At 45.6% G+C, this 26132-nt stretch overlaps 1 protein-coding gene across 10 annotated transcripts; it reads right to left on the reverse strand.

The window, feature by feature from the left end:
- Positions 57-24295, reverse strand: SCN3B (sodium voltage-gated channel beta subunit 3). Of its 10 annotated transcripts, none has more exons than XM_021063042.1 (7): positions 23513-23900; positions 23008-23087; positions 15997-16160; positions 11813-12038; positions 8427-8565; positions 4389-4467; positions 57-4020 (listed from the first exon to the last, which is right to left on the reverse strand). In XM_021063042.1, the coding sequence occupies exons 2-6, from the start codon at positions 23060-23062 to the stop codon at positions 4404-4406; spliced, it is 648 nt and encodes a 215-aa protein (XP_020918701.1). In that variant the 5' UTR covers positions 23063-23087; positions 23513-23900; the 3' UTR covers positions 57-4020; positions 4389-4403. The 10 variants fall into 10 exon arrangements, 8 of the variants coding, with proteins under 8 accessions (XP_020918701.1, XP_020918700.1, XP_005667505.1 ...); XM_021063041.1 differs by having other exon boundaries at positions 23366-23900; XM_005667448.3 differs by lacking the exon at positions 23513-23900 and adding an exon at positions 24082-24295 and having other exon boundaries at positions 57-4467.

Below are 26132 nucleotides of genomic sequence, written 5' to 3' on the forward strand. Positions count from 1 at the left end.
GGAAGGTGAAGCCATGGTACACATGGCAGACACACACAGTGGAGCACAACCAGAGCCAGCAGTGTTTAGAGACACTTTATTAATGTGAACAGGGAGTTTACTGAAAAACACCACGTTACAGGCATTGGGTGGTCGGGAACGACATTTCTAGTGTTCAGAGAAAGATTGGCTGTGGAAAATCAAGAGAAAGCAGCAAGAAGGTGACAACATAGCAATGAGCCCCATCAGTTCCAGGACTGCATGAGTTTGCTGGTCGTGTTTGATGGCGCATCACAAACCTACAAGCACTCGACCTTCAGCAGCCTCCCGCCCCGGCACAAACACTGCCCATCAGAGACATCTCTTGCCAAATGGTAACTTGGGGAAAAGAAAGATAAAGTAATACAGGCTTTGAGCTTAGCTGGCCTAAGATAGAGGTTGAGGCTAATCTACAATTTAGGCCTGCTTAAAGCGCTTATCTCCTGGGTCCTCCGATAGACTCAAGGACGGGTAGAGGGGCTAAACATAAGTCATCTACCACAGAAGAGATTAGGAACGGCCTTGGGTGATGCTATTTTTAAAACCTAAGGCCACGAGGCACACTCAGGGTGGAGACTGGTGCTTAACACAGAGTGGGTGCTAAAATGCAGAATGAATGCATGATCAGAGTCATGACATGCCAAGTGGTATTCAGATACATAGCCAGTGCCTAAGAGAATTCACCCGGTTAGAGAGTTTTCATTTACAAAAGGAGAGGAGAGGAAGGTGCTTTTTATTTTATTTTTCCATTTCCACTTAACTTGGGAAAGGGGAACCATGACCTGTTGTGAAATGTGTCTAGCTCCCTGCTTCTTCCTGCCACAATGTAGTCTCATGGCCCTCTTCCCTCTGATTTATGACAGATTCTGAGATGGGTATATTTTTCTTTTTGATCTAATTTGGGGAGAAGGGAGGGAGCTACTATCGCTTCTCTTCACCATTCATAGCTCTACACATATTTCCAGCATATCCCTGCTTTGAAAAATTCCTTTTCTACTAACGTGTCTCGTTTGGCATCAAAGGAGAAACGAGAAACTCAGAATCAGAAGTCTGGGTGTGCGGATGTTTGGGGGTGGTGACTCTAAAGGATAGTGCTTTTAGACGGTCTGAAAAGAAAGGCTGGCGTAGGAACAGGTATTGACTATCGAGGTCTTTCCACACAGAAGTTGGAGCTATGACGCAAGGCTGAGCCGATGGTAAAGCTCAGCAGGGAGGGTGCTCACGGGGGTCAACTGAGTTGAGTAATGAAGTTCATGGCCATCAACATCCGAAGGAAAGGGAAAACCAGACCCAGCCTGGCTGAGCCTTTAGTAAAAAAATGTGCGGTTAAGGATCAGTCATGGGGAATACCCAGCACCAAGACAACAGATAGGGTTCCTAAAGTGATAATAGCCCTTGAGAACATTTCTAAGCCCTTGAATAAGAACAGCATGCCAGACAAAGCTTCCAGAGCAGTGCACATGCGTCAGGGCCCTCTGTAGGGAGATGGGGCGCGATGGGGAGAGAGTGAGGACTTGAAGTAGGCTGGTGATCACAGTACCTTGTGGATTTATAGTCATGATCAGGTCTCCAGGAAGGAGTTCAACTGCAGTTCAGGAGAAAGAACGCGGCACAAGCCAAGGAGAAAGGGAAAAGCAACATGAGATAGACTGTCAAAGCACATACAGAGCAAGGGCCAAGAAGCAAAGTGGTGGTGGGCTTGGGGCGGGAGAACATGTTGAACATCTCGGGACAAGCAAGAGAGGCAAGGTTTTGATAAAGGTAAAAATAATGAGAGGAAAGGAAGCAGCCATGGTCTCCATGGAGAGACCTGGGCTGGGGGTCAGAAGACCCGGATTCTAGCTCTCTGCTTACCAGCTACATGAACTTATGATTTGGTAAAGCATCTTAGCCTCAGACAGCCTGTTTCTTCATCTGTTCCCATATTAGCAATATCCACCTCGCAGCGCTAGTTGTGGGGAAGAAATAAGATAACTGAAATAAAAAGGCTTGGGAAAGCACAGAGCTTAATAAAGTATTAAGAATGACAAGTTGAGGCATTAGGAGAAGGAAAAGACTAGGGAAGATTACTTGCAAAAGACAAAGAAGAAAAAAAGAGGTACCATTCAGCTGCATTAAAAATCACTTAGGCAATTGGCTTTTCAAAAGGAAACAAGACAAACATGCATATTCGGTCACAAGTGAGACGCACAGCCTACTGAAGCAGCAGTGGAGTGGAGTGCTAGAAGGTAGCTTGCTTCTACAGCAAGCTGTCACCCACCAGCCATGTGGCTGGGGAAACCACACAGTAATCCAGGCCAGTTTCCCTCACTCTAAAGTAAAAGAAATCGACATTCTGTCCCCTATTTCAGAGGAATTATGTGGGAAATTACCAATGAGAAGGGCCTTGAATTTATTGAAAGCAAGTGTTTTCTTCAATAAATTCAGACTCATGAATATGTCAACAAGGACTTGTTTCAAATACTTCCCCAGGAATGGCAGAGAGAAGAAAAACTGACTCTGTCAAGATCAGGCCCAAAGCCAAGGGATAGGATCTTTCCCCAGAAATCTGCCTGGATCTGAGGGACATCTTGGCCACAGAATCCCATCACCTTCATCTTCTTATATCCCATGTAGCATCCTTCCCTCCCTTATCACAGAGTGCCTGAGGACACCACATTTAACACCAGTTACTCAAAGTGAATCATAAGACAGTGGCTAACATTTGTCCAGTGTTTATCTGCTCTCCTAACATCTGGAAAAGATTCCTGGACACTGTGAATTCCCAGGTGAAATTTTTGGAAGTCACCAAGCTTACCCCTCCCCCATCACTGCACCCATTTGCTCATCATCCGTCTCACTAAAAACACGTGTCTTGGTTAAGCACCATTCCCAGGTGCATTCCCGTTCCGGGGGAGGTTTCAGAGTCACAAATCTTTTCAGTAGAGAAATTCTTCACATCTACCTCATATCCTTCTCTCTGCCTTTCTGGCCAAGGGCTAGTTACCTGAATCAATATGAGTTAACCTTAGCCAGGCAACCCACCTAATTCTGGGCTTGGGAAAGAGCCATAGCCAAACTCAATTTGCAGAAACACAATTATCCCATCTCGGGAAGTGTACACCGGGCGGCACCTAAGGCCTTATCTGCTCCAGGTTATCCTTTGAATTCTCTTATTCTGTTAAGCTCTGTCTGAGTCTCAGTTGCCTCCTGTAAAATGAGTAATAATACTGATCCACAGAAATTCTGAGAGGAAGAACTTTGCGATTTCAGTTCCAGTGCCCACAGGGAAGTATTGCCACCTGGCCATCTCAGGAAGTGTGCTCGCCTGGGAAGGCACACACATGTTACCGTGTGAGGATTACAAACATGTGTGACTAAACTGGTTGCCTACGCTTGGCTTCTTCAAGGACTGAGATTAACCCAGGCCTTTGAGACCTATCGGTATCTAGCCCTGGAGCCAAGCTCCAGAGAATAGTTTAGTCCATGCTTAACGAACTTTCTATCACTGGAAGGCCTAAAAAGGCATGCTTTGCTCTGATGCTCCAGCCCCGTGGGCCAGGAACTTAGAAAAACTGACATCAGTAAATCCCGTTTCATGACACTCTTTTGCTTTAACCCCAACTGACCATTCCTGCTTCCTTCCACTAAGACATGCATTCACTTGCAGCAATGGAGAACGAGCCAGCTCCAGCCAGTAAGGGGCAGGTGGATGTACTGCCCACGGCATGTGTTCAAAGTCGGGTGGAGCTCAGGGGAGGAGTCAGTTGGCATGGGAGCCGCTTGCCTGATAGCTAGGACAGGGTGAGGTTGAGTCTGTGTAGACATATTGGCTCCTCAGTTCTGGCAAGGTCTTCTGGTGTATAGGTCTGATGGGGTTAGCAAGTCGGAGGTGAGTGGATGGATGATGAGTGAGCTGAAGGATGGAGGCATGAAGGGAAGTGATGTGGCCCCTGGGGCAGCCTCCTGACGCTGCTGACATCACTGAACCTAGGATAGCCAGTCCTTCAGTGTTCAGGCCACCTACCAATGACAAAACAACTCACTGAGAAGTTCCAGCTCAGTCCAGCCCAGCCAAAGACTCTTTGACAAAATCCATGATCCTTACATAGGAGGGAGTCAGGGAATTATTTTTGGTCACTATGGGTCAGAACTTCAAGTTGCCCCAACACTCAGGCCAAAGCAATTCACCTTCCAAAGGACTCGACCTCACACAGAGCTTTATGACTTGGGCATCAACTTAAAGATGTGTTCTGAGGGTGGGGACTCTGGGTAGGGTAGAAATCTAATCTAAAGGACCAAATTTAAAGTCACTTTGATTGGTGGGTGACAGTGTCACCTGTACAACCTACCATCCTGAGCTACCTGCCCCTCCCTTCCCTGTACATCACCTCAAGTCACCCCTTCTATTCCTCCACTGGCACCGCAGAGTTCTCTTTGTTCTCTGATGGGATGGCCAGGTAGTCAGACCTGTTGGAGGAAAGATGGGGGAAGAAAATCAGTGTGTTTGGTACCCCGAGGTGGAAACACAGGAAAGGGGGAGGCGCAAGGGCACAGGAACGAGGATGCCTACAGAACAGCTCTGCATTTCCTTCTGGCTGTGTTACCCGAGAGAAAATGAGAATGGCCCTTTCAGCAGACTAGAATAATAGTTTCATTTTTTTCTTCCACCAGCAATGTGAGTCTTCCCATTTATCCACATTGTCCTCAGGATTTAGTACTGTTAGATTAAATCAGCCACACTGATGGATGTCAGATTATATTTTAAGGATGCTTTAATTTTCACTTCCCTGATTACTGGGAAAGTCAGGCATCTTTTCCTAAGTTTATACGCAGTGTGGGTTTATACTTCTGTAAGATGACTGTTCATGTACTTTACCAGTTTTTCTTCTGAGATATCTGTCTTTTTCTCATTAATGTGTCTTTGATGGTTTCATGTCTTGAAAATATCTTCTCCCAGTCTGATGTTTGTCTTTCATACAGTGTAATCAAAATTACCATTTTGTCCCTGACTTGTGCCTTTTGTATTTTAAGAAATCCTCCCACTTCCAAGGTAATAAAGATACTCTTATATTTCCTAATAGAATTTTAGAGTTTTACATTTCATCTTTCCTTGAAATCCACTCAATTTATTTTTGTTTAGTGTGAGAGATGAGGAATCTAATTTTATTGTATTTTCTATATGGATAAGGAATTGTCCTTATACCATTAACTGGACAGTTCATTCTTCCTTCAGTTTTTTATATAGGCATTAACCTGTCTGCAGGCTCTCTGCCTTGTTCTGTTTGTATTATGTATCTCTATCAGTATCGTAAATTCTCTAATAACTCTATAAGAAATCTTCATATCTGATAGGAAAAGTACTACCAGCCACCTCCCCCAAATTTATTGTTATTTCAAACAGGCAAACTATGGCATATGGGCTGATAATGGTTCTTACTTGCTTAAGGGCTTGCAAACAAATAAAATCAAAGGGCAATATGAGACAGAGAACCTCTGTAGCCTGCAAAGCCTAAAATATTTAAATATTTACTATCTGGCCATCCTTTGGCTTAGAGTAGTTTTGGCCTTTGACCTTCTGTGTGACTTTTTTTTTTTTTTTTTTTTTTTTTTTGGTCTTTTTAGGGCCGCAGTATCTCTGAATATTGTTTTTCCTCCATATCCTCTTTTCTATTCTAATAAATCTTCTCAATTCTTTTCTCCATATTTCTTTATGATATTACATCTTTTTATATCTCTGTGCTTCATTCTGTGGAACTGCCTTACGTTTATCTTCTGGGTACCAGTATCTAATCTCTGGTGAAGCAATCTATTGAGTTATAAATTTTGCTGATTGGGAGTTCCTGTCATGGCTCAGTGGTTAACAAATCCGACTAGGAACCATGAGGTTGTGGGTTTGATCCTTGGCCTTGCTCAGTGGGTTAAGGATCTGGTGTTACCGTGAGCTGTGGTGAGGTCACAGAGGCGGCTCGGATCTGGCGTTGCTGTGGCTCTGGTGTAGGCTGGCGGGCTATGGCTCCGATACGACCCCTAGCCTGGGAACCTCCATATGCCATGGGTGTGGCCCTAGAAAAGACCAAAAAAAAAAAAAAATTTGCTGACGGTATTTTTCATTTCCAGATTTTTTTTACTTCTGTTCAAATCTGCCTGTTGTTTTTTCTTAGCAACTCATGCTAGTCTTATACTTGGGTTCCTCCTTTCATTGTTTTAGCTTTTTCAAACAAACATTTCCTATATTCTACCAGGTCCTTCTTGTGTCTGAAGTTCTTAGGACTTAATCCTGCTCACACTTAAGTTCTCAGGACTTAATCCTGTTACCTCTCTTGCTCACACTGAATTGTCTGCTGCTGTGTCTATTAGTTTTGGATCAGACTGCGGAATGAGACTCAGCAATGCTTTATCTGGAGAACAGCGAAGCCTCAGCGGAAAGTGGGTCCCTTCAGAGTAGTTTTTCATTTGCTTCCACCTGACTATCACTGTCTGGGGACTATTTTTTTTAATTGAATTTCTCAGCTTAGTGGTTCCTGGATCATATGGGTAGTATAAACTTAAATCCCAAACATTGTGAGAGCAGGCTTGTGGTTACCAATTCTCGAGAATCTTTTATGTTTCTGCTTGGCATCAGGCTACGCTAGCTATGTTCCCTGGGCTGGTGGACTGATTATGTTCTGATCTATCTTTTGCATGAGTTGTATGGATCCTGGCTCTCCTGGTGACCTCAGTTCCAACTCTGTTTCTTGTGCAAGCCCGATCATAGGTACTTTCTGTCCAAGCATGGGAACTCTCTAAGTACAGGTACTTCCTATGCACGGGCACTTCCTGTCCAATGCGGCCACTTCCTGTCCAATTGTGGGCACTTGCTATACTCAAGCACTAAAATCTGATCACCTAGGTCACCAGGAATGACAGCCTCCCAGCGTATCATTTCTTTCTATCTTTCTCTCTGGTCAGTTACAGTTTTTTACTTTCCTGAGATCAAGGATATTATGAAAAATGATACTTTATTTTGATCAGCTATAATTTCTTACTTTCTTGGGATCATAGATATCATGAAAAATTGTACTTTATTTTATCAAACATTTCCAGATGATTGTAGCCTAGCGTTTTTAGGTTAAGCCTCAGCTGAGTACATCTGTGAGGGTTATTTTCTATCCTTCCTCTCCCCAAATCACAGGCCAACATAGCCCCTTAGACACTGAGACCCCATCATTTGTTACATGTCCTCATCCTAGGTGACTAGGGCCTTGGTGAAAATGACCAAGGTACAGCCTGGACATTGGAGAAAGAGAGCCCCTCTCTGGGTATTCAACAGCTGCCCCGCTCCAAGGGGAAGGACATATTTGGAGCTCTGGAGCTAATAAAGGGCAGTGCCCGGGTGGCCTAATGAACTCTGTGGCTTACAGCAAACAAATGAAAGTGACAGGAAGAGCACGTACATTAGCGTGACCCAGCCTTCCCTCTCATTATCTGTGTGGCCTCAGCAAGCCACTTAGCCTCTATGAGCTGCTTCGGTATCTACAAAATGGTCATAAAAATGTTAATGTTACTGGATTGTGGCAGCAGCTGATGGGCTTTACATAGTGGTTAAGAGTGTAGGGCACATGTGCAGCAACGTGGATGGGCCCAGAGATTATCACACTAAGTGAAGTATGTCAGAGAAAGACAAATACCAAATGAAATCACTTACATGTGGAATCAAAAGTAGGACAGAAATGGACTTATGTATGAAAGAGAAACAGACTCACAGACATAGAGAAGAGACTTGAGATTGCCGAGGGGGAGGGTCAGTTGGGGAGGGATAGAGTGGGCATTTGGGATTAGCAGATGCAAACTATTATACATAGGATAGATAAACAGCAAGGTCCTACTCTATAGCACAGGGAACTATATTCAATATCCTATGGTAAACTATAATAGAAAAAAAGAGTTCCTGCTATGGCGCAGTGGGTTAAGAATCTGACTACAGCAGCTCAGGTCCCTGCAGAGGCATGGGTTCGATCCCCAGCCTGGCACAGTGGGTTGAAGGATCTGACATTGCCACAGCTGTGGCTTGGATTCAATCCCTGGCCTTGGAACTTCCATATGCTATGGGTGCCGCCATTAAAAAAAAATGAAAAAGAACATATATGTACAACTGAATATCACTTTGCTGTATAGCAGAAATTAACACAACATTCCAAAACAACTATGCCTCAATAAAGTTTTTTTAAAAAGTGCGGGGCAAGCGTTAGCAGGTATGCAGTCAATGGTCTTGGGTAAACTTTTCCAGGCTCAGTCTTCTTGTCTGGTAAAATGGGTATATTAATGCTGCCCACCTTGACAGAGGTTGGGAGGCAAGCAAAGGGCTATGTAAATTGTTTCGCACTTCACCCATGAGGCAAGCGCTCCGAAGGTGCAAGCTATCATTGCCTTGGCGTCTTTAGACTTACGCATTTTCTTGGGCTGCCTCTTCGGCCTTTGAGACCTTCCTGTAGCAATATATCATCTCGATGAGCAGCCACAAGGTGAGGAAGACCAGGAGGATGTACATCATGATTTCTGAGACCACAGAGGTGAAGTCCTCTCCAGCTGCAAGAGGGAGAGGGAGGCTCAGACTCTGCGTGCCCAACAACCCCGGGGCTGTCACTGGGGTCAGAGGAGGCCTACTTTTAGGTCTTAAATAACCACTGGGTCTAAAGGACCTCAAGAAGGTATCAGAGATTTAATACCCTCTACCTCTCCTGTCTGCCGGCTTTCTCACTGACTTTCCTCAGAGGCTCTGCGGGGAGGGGTGAGGAAGAAGGGTGGGTGGCGGAAGAGGCAGTAGAGCAGAGAAAGGAATCCCGGAGCTCGATGAGATACATTTGGCTGGGTCCCAATTTTCCTACTTCCTGGTGTGTGAACAGTCCTTTTCCTGATTTGAGACTCGCTTATTTAATTTGTAAGGTGAGGATAATAATGCACACCAGATGTTACCTAGCATATTTAAGAATAGCTTGTGGGGGAGTTCCTATCATGGCTCAGCAGAAACGAATCCAACTATTAACCATGAGGTTGTGGGTTCGATCCCTGGCCTAGCTCAGTGGGTTAAGTAAGGATCCAGCATTGCCGTGAGCTGTGGTGTAGGACACAGACGCAGCTTGGATCTGACTGTGGCTGTGGCGTAGGCCAGCAGTTGTAGCTCCGATCAGATCCCTAGCCTGTAAATTCCATATGCTCCAGGAGTGGCCCTAAAAAGACAAAAAAAATAAAAAAAAAAAAAAAAAAAAAAAAAATGGCAGAGAGTGAGATGTGCTGGAGGGAAAAGATGCAGTAGAAACAGAGCAAATAAATGCAAAGATCCTGCTTCTGGTGCTAAGGTGCTTCATGTGCCCAGGCAAGCCCTTATCCTCCAGAGCTGTCTCCCAGCCACAGAATGAGGGACCAGAGCTGCACCCTCCAATCATATGGGGAGTCATTTCAACTTACATTTGTGAGATGGCACAGAGGCCTACTGAACTCATACCTGCAGCAGTGGTACAGAGCTGTCTACACTGACAGAAAGCCCCTGGGTGATGCTGATACAAGGCTCTTTGTTCAGGACCCCTGTTTTAAAAGAGAGCCAAGCTTCCTCCCAGCCCTAACATCCCGAGAGACTCTGAGACTCTGATAACAAGCGTGTTTTCATCTATTCTTATCCAAGTCTGGCTCTGGTGTCTGGCAGGCAGACTGGCTCCACTTTGCTGCACTTTCTATCAGCTACACGAGAGTCTCTGGGGGCAAAAAGCCTCTGAGAGCAGGAAGTGGAGACAGAGGTGGCCTCCTAGTGCCAGGTAGTCACCAGCTGACTCTCCTGGCAGTGAACAGTAGGGGGCGCCCGCCACCTTTCCCCAGGGAGCAGAGGTGTGTAAACAGAAGAGGATTATGGAACTTCTGAACTGGAAAACACCTTAGAGAGCTTCCAGTCCATCCTCTTTGCTTTACACAAGAGGAGATAGGCTTGGAGAGGGGAAGTGGCTCGTCAGGTCTGAGCCCAACGGCCTGAGAGTCGTTGTACCCAGTCAGGACTGACCTACCTTCCGTTTTAGTCTTGTTGTCTAAGTCATGACTAAACCATGGCCTCACTTACTCTGATGTGCATGAATTTTATCACCATTACATGATAAAAAAAATAAATAAGCTTGTGGCCTGGAAGTCAGGATTCCTGGCACCCTTTTTTAGGAAGAGCCTGGCTTTAATTTGACCTCCCTTTTCCCTTCTGCCCCACACCTTTTGCCTGTTCCCACCCTGCCTCTTGGGGCAGCCAAAATGCTAAGAATGGGCTGGAGATAGATTGCCTGAGAAAGGCTAAGCAAAATGAAGTTATCATTTAGGCTGGGTGAGAAAACACAAAGGGAGATGCATCTATCACTCTTCTGACATCTGTAAGGAGGCCCCTCCACCCCAGTTTTCTGAATAATGAGCCCAACTGAAAGCAGAACAGGAAGTTCTCAGGACATGGAAACAACCGACATGTCTACCAACAGATGAATGGATTAAGTAGATGTGCTACGTATACACAATGGAATACTACTCAGCCACAAAAAAGAACAAAATAATGCCATTTGCAGCAACATGGATGCAACTAGACATTCTCATACTAAGGAAAGTAAGTCAAAAAGTGAAAGACAAGTACCATATGATATCACTTTTATGTGGAATCTAAAAAGTAGCACAAATGAACCTGTCTACAGAATAGAAATAAACTCACAGACATGGAGAACCTACTTGTGGTTGCCCAGCAGAAGGGGGAGGGAGTGGGATGGACTGGGAGTTTGCAGTAGTAGATAAAAACTATTACATTTAGAATGGATAAGCAACGAGATCCTACTATACAGCACAGGGAACTATATCCAATCTCTTGGGATTATCTTGGAAGATAATACAAGAAAACGAATGTGTATCTATGTATGATTGGGTCACTTTGCTGTACAGCAGAAATTGGCACAACACTGTAAATCAACTATACTTTAAAAAAATTTTAAAGACTGTTCTAAGTTCACCCTCAAGACTGGTGTCATGCAACAGAAACATTTGAGTTACACTGATGAAAGGGCTTTCCACCCTAACAAGCAACAGGCGGTGGTAAGAAATCAGAAAAATGTAAAGACTAGAGAGCTAGATATGTTTCCCCTTTTCCCAGCTAAGAATGGGGTTATATCATGAGAGACACCACGGATGGAGAAGGGGCTGCTTGTGTGATTATGGTGAAGGGAGGCAGAAAACAGAGACTGCCAGACTTTGGTTGAGAGCAGTGGTTCTCAAAGCGCAGTCCCTGGCAGCATTGGCACTGCCTGGCAATTTGTTAGTCAATTTCTCAGGCTCCATCTTTGGAATCAGAAAGGCTGGGTTTAAGAACTCCTATGGGGGAATCTGAGGCTGGCTGAAATTTGAGCACCACTGGTTTGGAGGCAGGTATGGCTCCCAGACAGGAGGGTAGATGACCTCCAGGTAACTCATGAGATTTCTCTGAGCCCACTGAGTCAGGGATTCAATGCAGGCCAGAGAAGAAAGTGTAGCTGTTTTGTCCATTTGAGGCCTCATGGAGGCTGTCCTCTTTCTCTAAGGATAAGAGTCCTGGACCAGGTAAAGATCATAGCACACTGACCTCTCCACACTTTTTTGCTTTGAGGAAAGGAAGGCACAGAGAGGCCAGCCCTCAGGCACTTGCAAGAAGCTGGCCACTACAGGATGACCAGGCAGTGGTGACATTTTTAGACCACTCCAAATACCGGGGGGTTGCATTCTGAAAGGGGCTCACTTGTGGGGAAACCCACTGTCCCCCTTCCACTGAGAGCAGGGCACCCTCGAGACTTACCCTCCTCAGTGACTCGAAGGGGGATCAGCCGGGTGGTCTTCACAAAGGGCCGATGAGCCTCGAACTCAAACTCCCGCGACACGTTGCAAGTGTAGAGGCCAGAGTCGTTGAGAGTGACATTGAGCACTGTGATGGACACGTCCTGCAAGTCTTTGCTCCCATTCCACTGCAGGCGTCCCTGGAAGGGGCTCTCCACCTCCTGCTGGCCGTTCCGATACTCGTAGATCTGCAGGTAGAGAGGCAAAAGGGGGTAGGGTGAGGAGAGAAGACAGGGTAGAGATGGGGACAGGGCAGGGGAAAGGACCAGAATGGGGCATGGGGTGGGGGGGTACAATGTCACAAGGAGCTCCTGAAGGTGGGAGTGGGACAGGAGGTGCCGAGGGGGCAGGGAAGAGGGCAAAGAGGGGGAAAGAGGGGCGAAGGCGAACAGGTTGTCAGGGTATGTGGTTGCAGCAGGAAGGGGTAGGCAGGAAAATGGGGTGGCAAGAAAGAGAACAGAGGAAGGTGAGTGAAATGTACAGGAGACCAGAGGGGGACACTGAGAGGAAGGAAAGATTGGAAGGAAGCAAAAAGAGAGAACAAGGGAGAAAGATGTGTCCTGGGGGCAGCCAGTGAGAGATAGAGAGGCAGTTTCATTTGTCATGAGGCCTCCAAATGGGATTCTCTGAGCTGGTCCCCACTGAGGGGTTGTGGGCAGCCAGGGCCAGGTCACAGGGAGGAGATGCAGGATCCTAAAGTGGCCCAGAGAATGTCCAGGTGATGTGCAAACATCAGGTCTTCCCCTCTGGGCTGGACCAGAACTGAAATCTAGTCTTGACATTTCTTGTCCCAAACACTTCCACCTTCCAGTGTATCTCTTTGTGTGTGTGAGAGAGTGTGTGTGTGTGTGTGTGTGTGTGTGTGTGTTTTTCTCTACACCTGTGCTGTTCACTCTAGTCTTTGCTTGCCCTGTGCGACTACTTACATTAAATTTCAAATTACTAGGGATTAAATAAAATGTAAAATTCAGTTTCTCAGTTGCACTAGCTACTAGTTTCAGGTGTTCAATTCCACATGTGGCCAGTGGCTACTATACTGGACAGCACAAATAGGGGACATTTTCATCTTCACCAAAATTTCTATTAGCATTGCTCTGTATTTCCAGCATAATTTTAAAGTTTCTTTTCCTCCCTCTGTGCCACCTTCTCCTCACTTTGGGCAGGCCCGAAGCAGAGCAGGTGGCTGGCATATGACCAGACCTGAGGCTCATGGGAACCTTTGCATCTGGTCAAGACTTTAAGACTCCTGTAACCTGGGCACTAGCCTGGGTCACAGTGAGCCCTGAGCTGGGGGTTGGGAAGATGACTGGTCCCAGGTCTGACACCTGATTGGAGCAAATCTACATCAGAATGGCACACTCAGCCTAGAGCTGGAAATGAGTCCAGCTTCAGGAGAGCTAGACAGAAGAGCAGGCAAAACTGAAATTCATCCTAATATTGTGTCCATTAAGTCTTCATGGAGAAAAAACTTGTCTCCAGGAAGACAAGGCGGTGCAGTAAAAGGGGCTTTGAATCTGCTGTCAGATAACTTGGTTCAAATCTAAGCTCTTTCTTACTAACTTCTTTAAGCCTCAGTTGCCCTATTTATGCATATTTTCTCACTTATATAGTGCTTCCTATACTCCAGAACTATTCTTTTTTTTATTTTTTATTTTATTTTTTTTTTTTTTTGTCTTTTTGCTATTTCTTGGGCCGCTCCCGCGGCATATGGAGGTTCCCAGGCTAGGGGTCTAATCGGAGCTGTAGCCGCCAGTCTACACCAGAGCCACAGCAACACTGGATACGAGCTGCCTCTGCAACCTACACCACAGCTCATGGCAACGCCGGATCGTTAACCCACTGAGCAAGGGCAGGGATTGAACCCGCAACCTCATGGTTCCTAGTCGGATTCGTTAACCACTGTGCCACGACGAGAACTCCTCTTTTTTTTTAATAATGATTTTTATTTTTTCCATTGTAGCTGGTTCACAGTGTTTTGTCAATTTTCTACTGTACAGCAAGGTGACCTAGTTATACATAACATGTATACATTCTTTTTTCTCACATTATCATGCTCCATCATAAGTGACTAGATATAGTTCCCAGTGCCATACAGCAGGAACTCCAGAACTATTCTAAATGCATTAAAAATCATAGCTCATCACCTCACACCAGACAGAATGGCCATCATTAACAAGTGAACAAATAACAAATGCTGGAGAGGGTGTGGAGAATAAGTACGTTCTCCACTGCTGGTGGCAATATAAATTGGTACAACCACTATGGAAAACAGTATGGAGGTACCTCAGGAAACTAAACATAGAACTACCATATGACCGAGAAATCCCACTGCTGGGCATATATCTGGACAAAACTTTTGTTGAAAAAGATACATGTACCCCGATGTTCATAGCAGCACTATTCACAATAGCCAAGATATGGAAACAACCTAAATGTCCACTGACAGATGAATGGATTAAGAAGATGTGGTACATATACACAATGGAATATTACTCACCCATAAAAAGACAAACTAATGCCTTTTGCAGCAATATGGATGGATCTAGAGACTCTCATACTAAGTGAAGTAAGCCAAAAACAGAAAGACAAATAACATATGATATCACTTATTTGTAGAATCTAAAATATGCAGATGATCCTATCTAAAAATAACAAACAAACAAAAAACAGAAACAAATCACGGCCAAGAAAAGCAGACTTGAGGTTCCCAAGGGGGAAAGGAGGGGGAGTGGGATGGATGGGCATTTGGGTTTTTTTTTTAATGCAAACTGTTATATGTGGAATGGATATGCAGTGGGATCCTACTGTACAGCACAGGGAAATGTGTGTGATTGGGTCACTTTGTTGTACAACAGAACTTGACAACTATACTTTAATAATAATAATAATAATAATAATAAAATAACTCCAAAAAAAAAAAAGTATAGCTCATGCATCCTGGCTCAGTGAAATAGGTATGGTTTATAGCCCCATTTTAGAGATGAGGAAACTGAGGCACAGAGAGGTTAAGCAATTTGTCCAAGGACACAGAGTTAATAGCTTTCGGAGTCAAGAATCAACCCCAGGGAGTTCCCACTGTGGCTCAGCAGTAACGAATCTGACTAGATTCCATGAGGTTGCGGGTATGATCCCTGGCCTTGCTCAGTGGGTTAAGGATCTGGCATTGCCATGAGCTGCGGTGTAGGTCGCAGACTCAGCTCAGATCTGGTGTTGATTGCTGTGGTGTGGGCTGGCAGCTGAAACTCTGATTCGATCCCTAGCCTGAGAACCTCCATATGCTGCAGGTGCAGCCTTAAATTAAAAAAAAAAAAATCAATCCTAGGCAGCCTGGCTCCAGAGACAGTGAATGTACGTAGGCTTGGCCCATGTAGCCACTATAGGACTATTTGAATATGCCACCCACTGATGCACGTGTACCATTTAACATCAGTCTTGGTCATCCCTGTTACTCTTATTTCACTGGGCATGGAGAGTTAAAAGAGTTAAGCTATGTTATTTAATGACCCTTACTGTTATTTCAATTTCTCTACTCATTTAATCCATCCAGTAGGATGAAGCAGAGATCAAATGAGAACACCTGCTGGAGTTCCCATTGTGGCTCAGTGGTTAACGAATCCGACTAGGAACCATGAGGTTGCGGGTTCAATCCCTGCCCTTGCTCAGTGGGTTAAGGATCCGGCATTGCCGTGAGCTGTGGTGTAGGTCACAGACACGGCTCGGATCTGGCGTTGCTGTGGCTCTGGCGTAGGCTGGCAGCTACAGCTTCGATTAGATCCCTAACCTGGGAACCTCCATATGCCACAGGAGCAGCCCTAGAAAAGGCAAAAAGACAAAAAAAAAAAGGCAAATGAGAACACCTGCAAAATGCCTAGTAGGGTGACTGGCACACAGTAGGTTTTAACACTATTTAACTCCTTCTTCTCCTTGCCCTGCTTGTAACCAGGAATGCTCGCAGCTGGCTGAGCGCCCTCCCTTTCACGGAGGCCGGGCTAAACTAAGGCTGTCAGTTATCTGCTGAGGAGCCATCCGTGCTTTGCAGAGAAAGAGCCAGTGTTTGTCAGATCATCATTCCCCAGACTTTCGGGAGCCAGGCACATGACAGCAGAAGCCAGCAAAAGAAAGGCCAGAGTCAGCAGTCAGACATACAAGAAAATCTTTACCGCCCTCGGGCCTGTAGAACCACTCCACCACCGTGGTGGCCTCCACCTCCTCCCTCTTCATGCAGGAGATGCAGCGCAGCTTCATGGGGTTGCCCTGAACAGCCTCCGTCTCCGAGGGCACTTCCACACACACGGGGACGCAGATGCCGACTGGAGAGGGGCCGGATGACAGAGAAGGGACAGGAGATGTTGGGGAGAGGCAATGGGAAGCAAGGAGGGAGGGAGGAGAGAGAGAAGGAAGAATCATTAGACAAACTGGCAAAGAGCATGCACGCGTGTATGCTCCCAAGGCCGCATTCTCATGACAGGCACGGAGTGGGCCAAAGGAGCCATGGATGAGATGGCATTGACCGAAAGCCTCCCCGGGAGCAGTGGGGATAAGGTGCACCACATACCTGGCCACTGCCCTCAAAGACTTAGATCTAGGCTGGAAACAGAGCACCCGTGCACCCATCCATTGAATATCCATGCACCCCCTCATTCAACCAACATCCACTGAAAGCTACCCTATGCCAAGCCTAATGCTGAGAAACAACATTCACCATGCCCTAAAGACATTCATAATCTCTAGCAGGGAACACATGCTCCTAAGTTTCATTAACCCAGACCATGGCAAGTGACGTACCAGGACATGCTCTGTTCCCAGAGGAGGGGCAGTTATTTCTGCTTGGGCTGGGGAGAGAGGAAGAGAGGATGCTGAGACTTGAGGCTAGAAAGGTAGATGGGACCCATGCTGTGAAGACCTCTGCATGTCCTTTGCAACAGGAGGGGGTCACATGTTTTAAAGCCACGGAGAGATATAATCATATCTGTGTTTTATGGAAAATGTAGGTAATTCTATGCATGTGGAAGATGAAGCAGCCAGGAAGAGAATGGTGACCTGATCATGGGGCTGGGGTGATGCTTTACACAGAGGATGAAAGAGAGAGAAAGTTAAAAATGGGGTGAGGGGTCAGATGGGGAGGCACCCTGCATGCCACACGGAGGTCTGGACTTATGGCTCCTGCTCTTTAGAAAGTCATGACCCCTGAAAAAGGGTAAGTACATCAGAATGAATTCAAATTCAGAATGAATCAAAAGTGGTATGTGGCTTCCAAGGAAGCAAGTGCAAATGTGGGCTGCATTAACAGATGTACAGAGTGCAGAACAAAGAAGGAACGGTTCCTCTGTGCTGTTCAGAACAAATCTGGACTATTGTGATCAGTACAGGGTGTCTTATTGTACACACAAAAGTAAGCTTTCACAGAGTGTATGTGCAGAGGAAGGCAAGATGGAGAAGGGTCTTGGGCAAAATCAGGTAAGAACAGAGCAGGGGACGTGGGTTCTTACAAAGGTGGGGATAGGGTGCTTAGCAGAATTTCAATTTCGAATTGTAATACTGTAATATTGAAATTGTAATACTTGAAATAACAAATTTCAATGTATAATATTTCATTTCTTAGGGGTTCTGTTTTTATTAATTATTAGTTAATGGGAAGGTAGCATCAGAAGGGGTTAGAAGTTCTGATACAAGAATCCTTGTGGGGGCATTCCCATAGTGGTGCAGTGGAAGTGAATCCAACTAGGAACCATGAGGTTGTGGGTTTGATCCCTGGCCTCAATCGGTGGGTTAAGGATCCGGCATTGCTGTGAGCTGTGGTGCAGGTTGCACATGCGGCTTGTATCTGGCATTGCTGTGGCTGTGGCTGTGGCCAGCAGCTGTAGCTCCAATTAGACCCCTAGTCTGGGAACCTCCATACGCCCAGGCGCAGCCCTAAAAAGAAAAAAAAAAAAGAAAGAATCCTTGGGGTTCCTCTCATTTTTGAATCTTCTGCATAGGATGTAAGCCCTCTTACCAAATAGGGTTTTTTTTAGATTTGGTAACAGCTTTTTCTTTTTTTCTATTTTCTTTTTTTTTTTTCCTGCTTTTTAGGGCCGCACCTGCAGCATATGGAAATTCTCAGGCTAAGGGTCTAATTGGAGCTTACAGCTGCCAGCCTACACCACAGCCACAGCAACGCCAGATCCGAGCCACGTCTGCAACCTACACCACAGCTCATGGCAATGCCAGATCCTTAACCCACTGAGCAAGGCCAGGGATCAAACCTGCATCCTCATGGTTCCTAGTCGGATTCGTTTCCACTGAGCCACGACGGGAACTCCTGGAATGGTTTCTATCAATGTGCTTTGTAGAAATGTCATTTGTTAATGTTATTTTATCTTTCTTTTATCTGTTCATTTATTCAACAAATACACTGAGCGCTTACTATGTGCCAGGCACTGCTCTAGGCACTAAGAACACAACAGGGAACAAATGAGAAACCATCCCTGCTCTCATGGAGCCCATATTCCAGAGAGAGAGAGAAAGTAAACAACATAAAACTGCAATAAGTGCAATTACAGGAAGAAATAAAACAGAGGAGAGGAGATAGAATTTGAAAAGGGCCGTTGGAGACAGCCACACTGAGAAGGTGACATCGAGCAGGTGAAGATGTGCAGAGGAAACAGAAACTTGAGAATCCTAGGGTGGGAATCCTAGGGTTGGTGAAAGCAGAGAGCACAATAACAGCATGGGGAACAAAGTGGGATAGGAGACACAGTAGGAGAAATAAGCCAGGGCCAGATCACGTGGCTCTTTGAAGACCATGATTAGAAGTACGGCTTTTGCTTTGAGTGAGATGGGAGCACTGGAGGGTTCTGAGTGGAAAAACAACATGATTTATACAAAATTACATGATCTGACTGCTGTGTTGAGAATAAACTGAAGAGGTGAGGAAGGACAAGTATGGAAGCAAAAAGTATAGTTAAGAGGCTGGTACAGTGATTAGACTGAGACAGTTCAGTGATTTTTCTTGGATAAAGATGGCAGTAGAGCTGTTGGGGTTTGAAAAGGATAGTTTCCTGGACTAACCTCCTTGAAATGGTGAGAGGTGATGTCCTCTAATGAACAAGTAAATGAGCTGTTCTTTTTTTTTTTTTTTTCTTTTTAGGGCTCCACTTGCAACACATGGGGGCTCCCAGGCTAGGGGTCAAATCGGAGCTGCAGCTGCCAGCCTACGCCACAGCCATGCCAGATCTAAGCCACTTCTGTGACCTGCACCACAGCTCATGGATCCTTAACCCACTGAGTGAGGCCAGGGATCAAATCCACATCCTTATGGATACTAGTCAGCTTTGTTACCGCTGAGCCACAACGGGAACTCCAATGAGTTGTTCTTAAATAGAAACACAGTTAGTTCGTTTATACTTAAAGGAGAGAAAGCAGAATATGTGCAGTCAGGATGGTGAGTGTGGCATGGCAGCTGCTCTGTTCTGAGCTGCCACTATGACAGTAATCCAAAATATCATCAGAGAGCAAGCCCTACTAATCCCCTCCTCCTTGCCAAAGTCCAGTTTGAAGTCCTAAGAAAGAACTCTGCTCATAGGATCAATTCAATTCAGGAGGCCCTAGACAGAGCATTGCAAAATGGCTACAAAATCCTCTCATCTTTGATTGCGTTCCCTTTGCAATATGACTTGCTGCCTCTTCCATCAAGAGGTAAGGTGTATTTCTCCATCTTGTGAGTCTCCAGGATACCACTGCCTCTCTTTCCATGAAATCCAAGAAAAGACTGTACCTATGGTAGATATTCACCCCATAATGAAGACTGTAAATAAGAAACTCCTGGAATAATCTTGGCCAAATCAGTTGACCTTTGGTCTCCTCTTCAATTTCTACAGTAATAATGAGGAAACATGAGAAGGAAGACTAAATTAATGATGGTTATATTTAACTAAGGAATAGCATTAATCTATTATGAGGTGGATAGTAATGTGTATGTAACCAACCCCTCTAATAACTCCAAATCTTTTTCTTCTTTGGATATTGCTATATTGCCTCTATTGACTTTGCTCTAGAATGCTTTCCTTTGTGCTAAGATAATAAAGGCTTTGATTAGAGTGTAAATACCTTCCAAAAGGGGGCAATAAATGGCATTATTTGTAGAAATTAACACCGTGAAATGACTTATCAAATTAGCCAGTCACCAAGCAGAGACTTGAAAGAATGGGACGCAGGGGGAAGAGAGAAAAATATTTCCAACACAACAGACAACTGGGGAAGTGAACTTGGAGAGGAAGAGCAGAGCAGACACTAGGAGGTAAAGAATGAGTAGGGCTCTAGGGAAGGCAATGGCATGAGAGAGGGGTGGAAAGGTGGCTTCAAAGAGGAATGAGAGGACCAGTGCCCATCTGGCAATCCTGCATAGCATCACATGTGTCCATAAGAGGAGCTAGAACAAGCTCTGGGAGATTGAAATCAAGAGGCAAAAGTCCTCTAGAAAGTCCTTTCCCCTCCCCTGTACTCGTTTTCTCATCTCTAAATTGGAAATAATCTACCTTTCCTGAATACCACCATAGGATTGATATGGGGGCCAAAAGAAGTAATAGGCTGAAAATTGCTTTGTAAACTGTAAAGCACCAGGGAAGCATAGGATTACTATTATTACCATATACTTATTGAAGGAAATGAGAGAATTTTGTTCAATTCATGCAGAAAATAGAAGAATGGTCTCTAGACCAAAAAAAAAAAAAAAAAAAAAAAAGAGTTCCCATTGTGGTGCAGTGGAAACAAATCCGACTAGGAACCACGAGGTTTCCGGTCCAATCCCTGGCCTCACTCAGCGGGTTGCCGTGAGCTGTGGTGTGGGTTGCAGACATGGCTCGGATCTGGAGTTGCTGTGGCTGTGGCGTAGGCCAACAACTACAGATCCGATTGGACCCCTAGCCTGGGAACCTCCATATGCCGTGGGTGTGGCCCTAAAAAGACAAAAAGCCAAAAAAAAAAAAAAAAAAAGGACAAGATTCCATTCCATTCATATTTGCATCATGTGACAAATCAACTTGGAGAGGGAGAGGGCATCTAAGCAAAGTGCTTTCCAACACTGGAATTACATGCAAATAAAATGAAACTGCATTCGTGAAGCAAGGCCCTCTCTCTTACATTTAATGGTAAGGCTTCCTGAATCATCCCTCTTTCCCTTCTGTGGCTTCTGAATTTGGTGAGCCAATGTTGAAAAGCTGAGGATGGACAAGGATAGGTGTAATATATACACTTCTTCCAAAGGTTTTTTGCAGGGAGACTGAGGATCAGGGAGGAAGACTGGGCACTCTGCCAATTTTAGCAGTATTCTGTAAATATTTCCCTAACATTCCAATTGTGTAGTTAAGAGATGTTAGATATCATCTGCCCCAACTGCCAAACTTACGTATCTCCAAAAAACGTGTATATGAGGAACCAGCTATTCTAAGGTTATTACATCGCAAGCTAGTGGCAGAGCTAAGACTCCAATCTAGGCTTTGTAAATTCTCAAAAGGTGTTTAGACTATAGTATGTTCTCCCCCTCTACTAGAATTCAGGCAAGGATGCTAAAAACTTAGATTAGAATTTGGGAAGAAAGACCCTGTAGAATCTCACACCAACCCTCTCTACATCATCTCCCATTGCTTTACCCACATTCTTTCTCATGCAGCTAAACTCACTGCTCCTAAGCCTCAGGTCCCTAGTCTTAGCCTCCCCTGGGGAAATCTCAGCCTTAAGTCCTCAAGACAGGTGAGGTCATTGGCAACCTATTATGTCTGCTTTATCTTCAGGTCTGGTCTACTCTACTGGGGATGGATGGCGGTGAGTCTGCCTTTGGGACTGGCATTACTCTCCCCCTTTGTCCTTCCCAGCCTGTCTCATCGGCATTTTGTTCAACAGGAAGCTTGGCTCTGCTTCTGGTCACATGCAAAATCCAGATAATGCTGGCAACCATAGTTAGTCCTGGAGGCTTAATAAAGTGATACTAAGGTAAAGAGGCGATTCAAATCTGATCAGCATATCTGCCACTGCACTGGCATACTAAGTTCCATGCCAACCATAGAACACATCCCCAGTTTTAATAAGGCAGGTATGCACACTCACATCTAATTATCCTGGTTTTTTATTTTTAGCATAGAGGAAGGTAGCTAAGATTATGTAAAGCAATATATCAAATATATTTGACCTGAGGATCTAATCAAAGTCACCAAGACTGAGATGCCCAGAACTACACAAATACACACCACACACACACACACACACACACACACACACACACACACACACAGTACTACATCCTCATCAATCCATTTCGATGCCTATACTAACATGCTCAGACATACACTAGCACACACATTCAAACACTGAGGGATACACAGTAAAGCATTTTCTCAATCGCATATTCAGACATACATGTAGACTCATTAACTCCCACTACACACATGCAGGCACCCCACTCCAAGCCCATCTCTAATACCACTCTGCTCAGCCTTACTGTTACAAGTATAGGACTCCCTTATTTGGAGAGAGAAGGTCACCTCACCCCTTCACGGCAGACAAACAAAAACCTATTTATTGCTGAAGGCAAAAAAAAAAAAAAAAAAAAAAAAACCAGCTCCCCAAACACCAAAGCACCTTAGCTCCACATGTTTAGGAAAAAGAAGATACAATTCTCAGGTGCCTATATATCTAATATGTAGCTGCAAATGGCTGAAACCTGTTTCCCTTATTAAAATTAAACAGGTAGATCAACAACTATTTCCACTCTCAAAATACATGCCTCTGGTTTTTTAATACATAAAAATTAATTTGAAGCTCCAATGACTCCACATTAAGAAACGAAATTAATTGCAACCAAGATTTTTTTATAATGAACGTGATTGCATTCTCTTTCAGCAAAGAGAAAGGGAAAGAATACTTTGGAATTAACAGGAACAGGAGGAAGGGTGGAAAAACCACCAAGGGAGGTTTAGGAATAAAGCAGCAGGGCACTGGGGAGGCCTTTTTCCCATCTCAAAATCCCAGCTCTCATGGAACCCCTCTGGATCCCATGTCTGGCAGACATGCACAGAGGGAAGCCAACCAGGCTCCTTTTTTTGTCACCAACGACATCAGTGTTATTCTTGTTAGCATTATTACTGTTACCTGCATGTCGCATGGCAGGGTGCCAGTACTTACCCCACAAGATGAGCACGAGGGAAGCCAGGGGAAACAAGCTGTTGAAGGCAGGCATCTTCTTCGGCAGGTGGCTTCCTGGGCTAAACAGAGAGATTCCCTGGGTCAACAACTGCTCCCTCTCGGATACTTTCGAGGAAACCCTCTGGGACGAACTGCCCCAAGGGGGCGACTTTCTGACTGAAATAATGGCCAAGTGCCGGTGACCGGGGAAGCTCTGCGGGCTTCTTGAGCCGGGCGGGGGTTTCAGCTCCAAGCCACCCTACAGACCGCCCTCATTCGAGGGAGCCGATCAGCAGCTTGGCGCGCCTCTCTCCCTGGAGCCCGTTGCTGGGATCCGGCTCAGCACCACGGACAGTACCTTCCCCGCCCACCCCGGAACTTCCAATTCAGTTGCTCCGCTGCTTCTCTTGTTTGCGCCTCGGGGAAAGCTCAGCTCCGAAGTGAGCAGCAGGCCGGCTCTAGGAGGCTGGGCTGTCGAAGGGGTCCATGTTGATCCACCTCTCACCTCCCTACGAATAGCTACGCTCCGACCTTGGATCCACCCAGACCCGGGAGCTCCAGCTTCCTCCGCCCTAGCCGGCTTCTCCAGCTGGGCGTGCCCTCACACCCGAAGCCTCCGGGGCCGCCGTCTGAGCTATAAAATTCGTTCCCGTCCACACCCGCTGAGGCTTCCCGGGGAGGTCCGGAGGGGCCGGGAAGGAGGAGGAAGCTCCTGTTTGGCTGGCGATTTCAGAGGTGGGGCGGTGGGGTGGGGGTGGGCCCCTTTCCCGGAGCTCCCGGGAATCGAGCCGGGGCCCCGACCCTGTGTGGCTAGTGACCAGCTGCCCTTCCTCCAGGCCCCCTTGACCGTGTATGCTCTGTCAGCCTTGACATGCGCAGGCGGTTCTCCACCCCCACAGCCACCACAGACCCACCCCCTCGTGCAACACTCCCCACCCCCAAACAGGCGTGCCCCTCCCAGGGCCGATTCCGGCTGCCGAGCTGGGGGCGGAGCTCTGAGCGGCGCAAACACCTCAGCCCCCGAGATTTCTCTGCTTGCGGGCTGTCTCCAGGTCTCCCTGTCACATCTCACACCTCTCCTCTCAACACGGGCACGCCTCCTCCCACCAATTCACCACTCCTGCTCCTCTACAGACATGCTCGCCTCCAGCTCCGGGAAGAGGAGGGCCGAATCTCTTTCAGGCAATGATGTCATCTGCAATGTACACTGTACATGGCTCCCAGATTCTCTCCCCCGACCCCATCCCCTCCTGTTCTCCGGGTATATCCTTTGTCTAGCCTTGATTAATTGGTTCTGGGCGCACTGAACGCAGAAAAATAATATCTGCTTAGAAGTGGGGTAGGAGTGCGGCACACCTGTTTCCACGTTCACCTCCTCACCCGGTGAGGTGAATTAAATATCAGTGCAACACTTGGAGGTGGGAAACTCCCTCTTGAGCTAATCACTTTTTTTTTAAAGTTTAAAAACATGCTGTGGTTTGGTTTCTTCCAACCATTAGCCTCACCCTAGTGCCTAGCAGCTGTTTCAATGCCCCACCCCATCTCTGGCAGGGAAACCTGACCCTTTAAATTTAGTTATTAACTCAAATTGACATAATAGATTAGGAATGCCTGGAACTGAAGTGAAAGATTAATACAAGAACTTCTCCCTTCTCATTCCCTACTGCTCCCTTTCCAAAAGGGGAAGTTTGACACTGATATACCAAAAAAGAACAGCAGAGAACAGCTGACTGTAAGTGAACCATCCTCAGGAAATTCTCTCTCCTAATATGTCACAGAGCAACTGAATGTCCTTCTTCCTGGGCAGGGAGCCACCAGGCCATAAACTCTATGTTTCTTTGAAGACCGAAGAATCACAGTGTGTTAGACTTGGGTGAGAAGTTAAAAGTCGACTTAATTCAACTTCCTTTGCAATTCTTGAATCCTCCAAGGACATTCCTGATACACATGCTCGGCCTTTGTCAGTGATGAGAGCTTACTACCTCAGGAGTCAGTCCCTTCTAATGTTTAAAAACGTTCTTTATATTCCATCAAATTCTGTACACTCCTCCTTCCTCCGCAAACTCCATTAAGTTGTCCGCAAACTGTTTTCCTTAAAACAGCTATGCTTGGGAGTTCTCATCATGGCTCAGCAGAAACGAATCTGACTAGTATCCAGGAGGATGAGGGTTCGATCCCTGGCCTTGCTCAGTGGATTAAGGATACGGCGTTGCCATGAGCTGTGGTGTACAGGTTGCAGACATGGCTCGGATCTGGCGTTGCTGTGGCTGCGGTGTAGGCCAGTGGCTGCAGCTCCAATTCGACCTAGCCTGGGAAACCTCCATGTGCCATGGGAGCAGCCCTAAAAAGACAAAAAAGAGAGAGAGAGAGAACACTATGCTTTCCCCACACCCCACTCCAGACTTTTTGGGGGAGCTAAGCTTCATAAGTTTCTTCCAGCATATTTCTTAGTTGTTTCCAACCCTCAACTCCCTGGCACTTTCTCGGAAGGATTTTTAGTTTGTCTGCATGGTTCTCCAAGTGACATCCAGAACAGGAGCTAATGCTTCCTGTGGAGGACTGACCAGCATAAATCCAGAGGAATCATGGCCACACTTGCCTATGTCTCTTCAGCCACATTTGCCATAGCTCACTTATAATGAGCTACGGTCAATTAAAATCCTTAAGTATTTTTCACTCAACCTGTTGCTAAGTCATCCTGTACTTATACAGGGAATCTTGGGAGAAAACCTCTGTAATTACTGCTGTTAAAATGTATTAGTTTTAACCAATTATCACCTGCTAGTAACACTTGTATTGAATGTAGATTTAATCATCTGACATCTCTAGTTTTGTTTTATTTCTGGCTTGATGATCACTTGACCCAAATATAGATATATATTTTTTAATGGACAGAAAAAACAAAGACGAGTTCTTTAGCATGGTTTTAGAGACCTCACTCTAGTTTGACTAATTAGACAAATAAATACCCAAGCAAATCTCCCTACTTTTTCCTCCCTCACACATTCTGAAAATTGAAAACAAGGGGTATATATGAGACGAATTAGACTTATAATGATCCAGAGGAGAGGTAGGATCTAAGGTTTATATTTATACAGAAACAGATTTTCATCAATATATTTCAA

This window comes from Sus scrofa, chromosome 9 (assembly GCF_000003025.6).
Source record: "Sus scrofa isolate TJ Tabasco breed Duroc chromosome 9, Sscrofa11.1, whole genome shotgun sequence".
NCBI lineage: Eukaryota > Metazoa > Chordata > Mammalia > Artiodactyla > Suidae > Sus > Sus scrofa.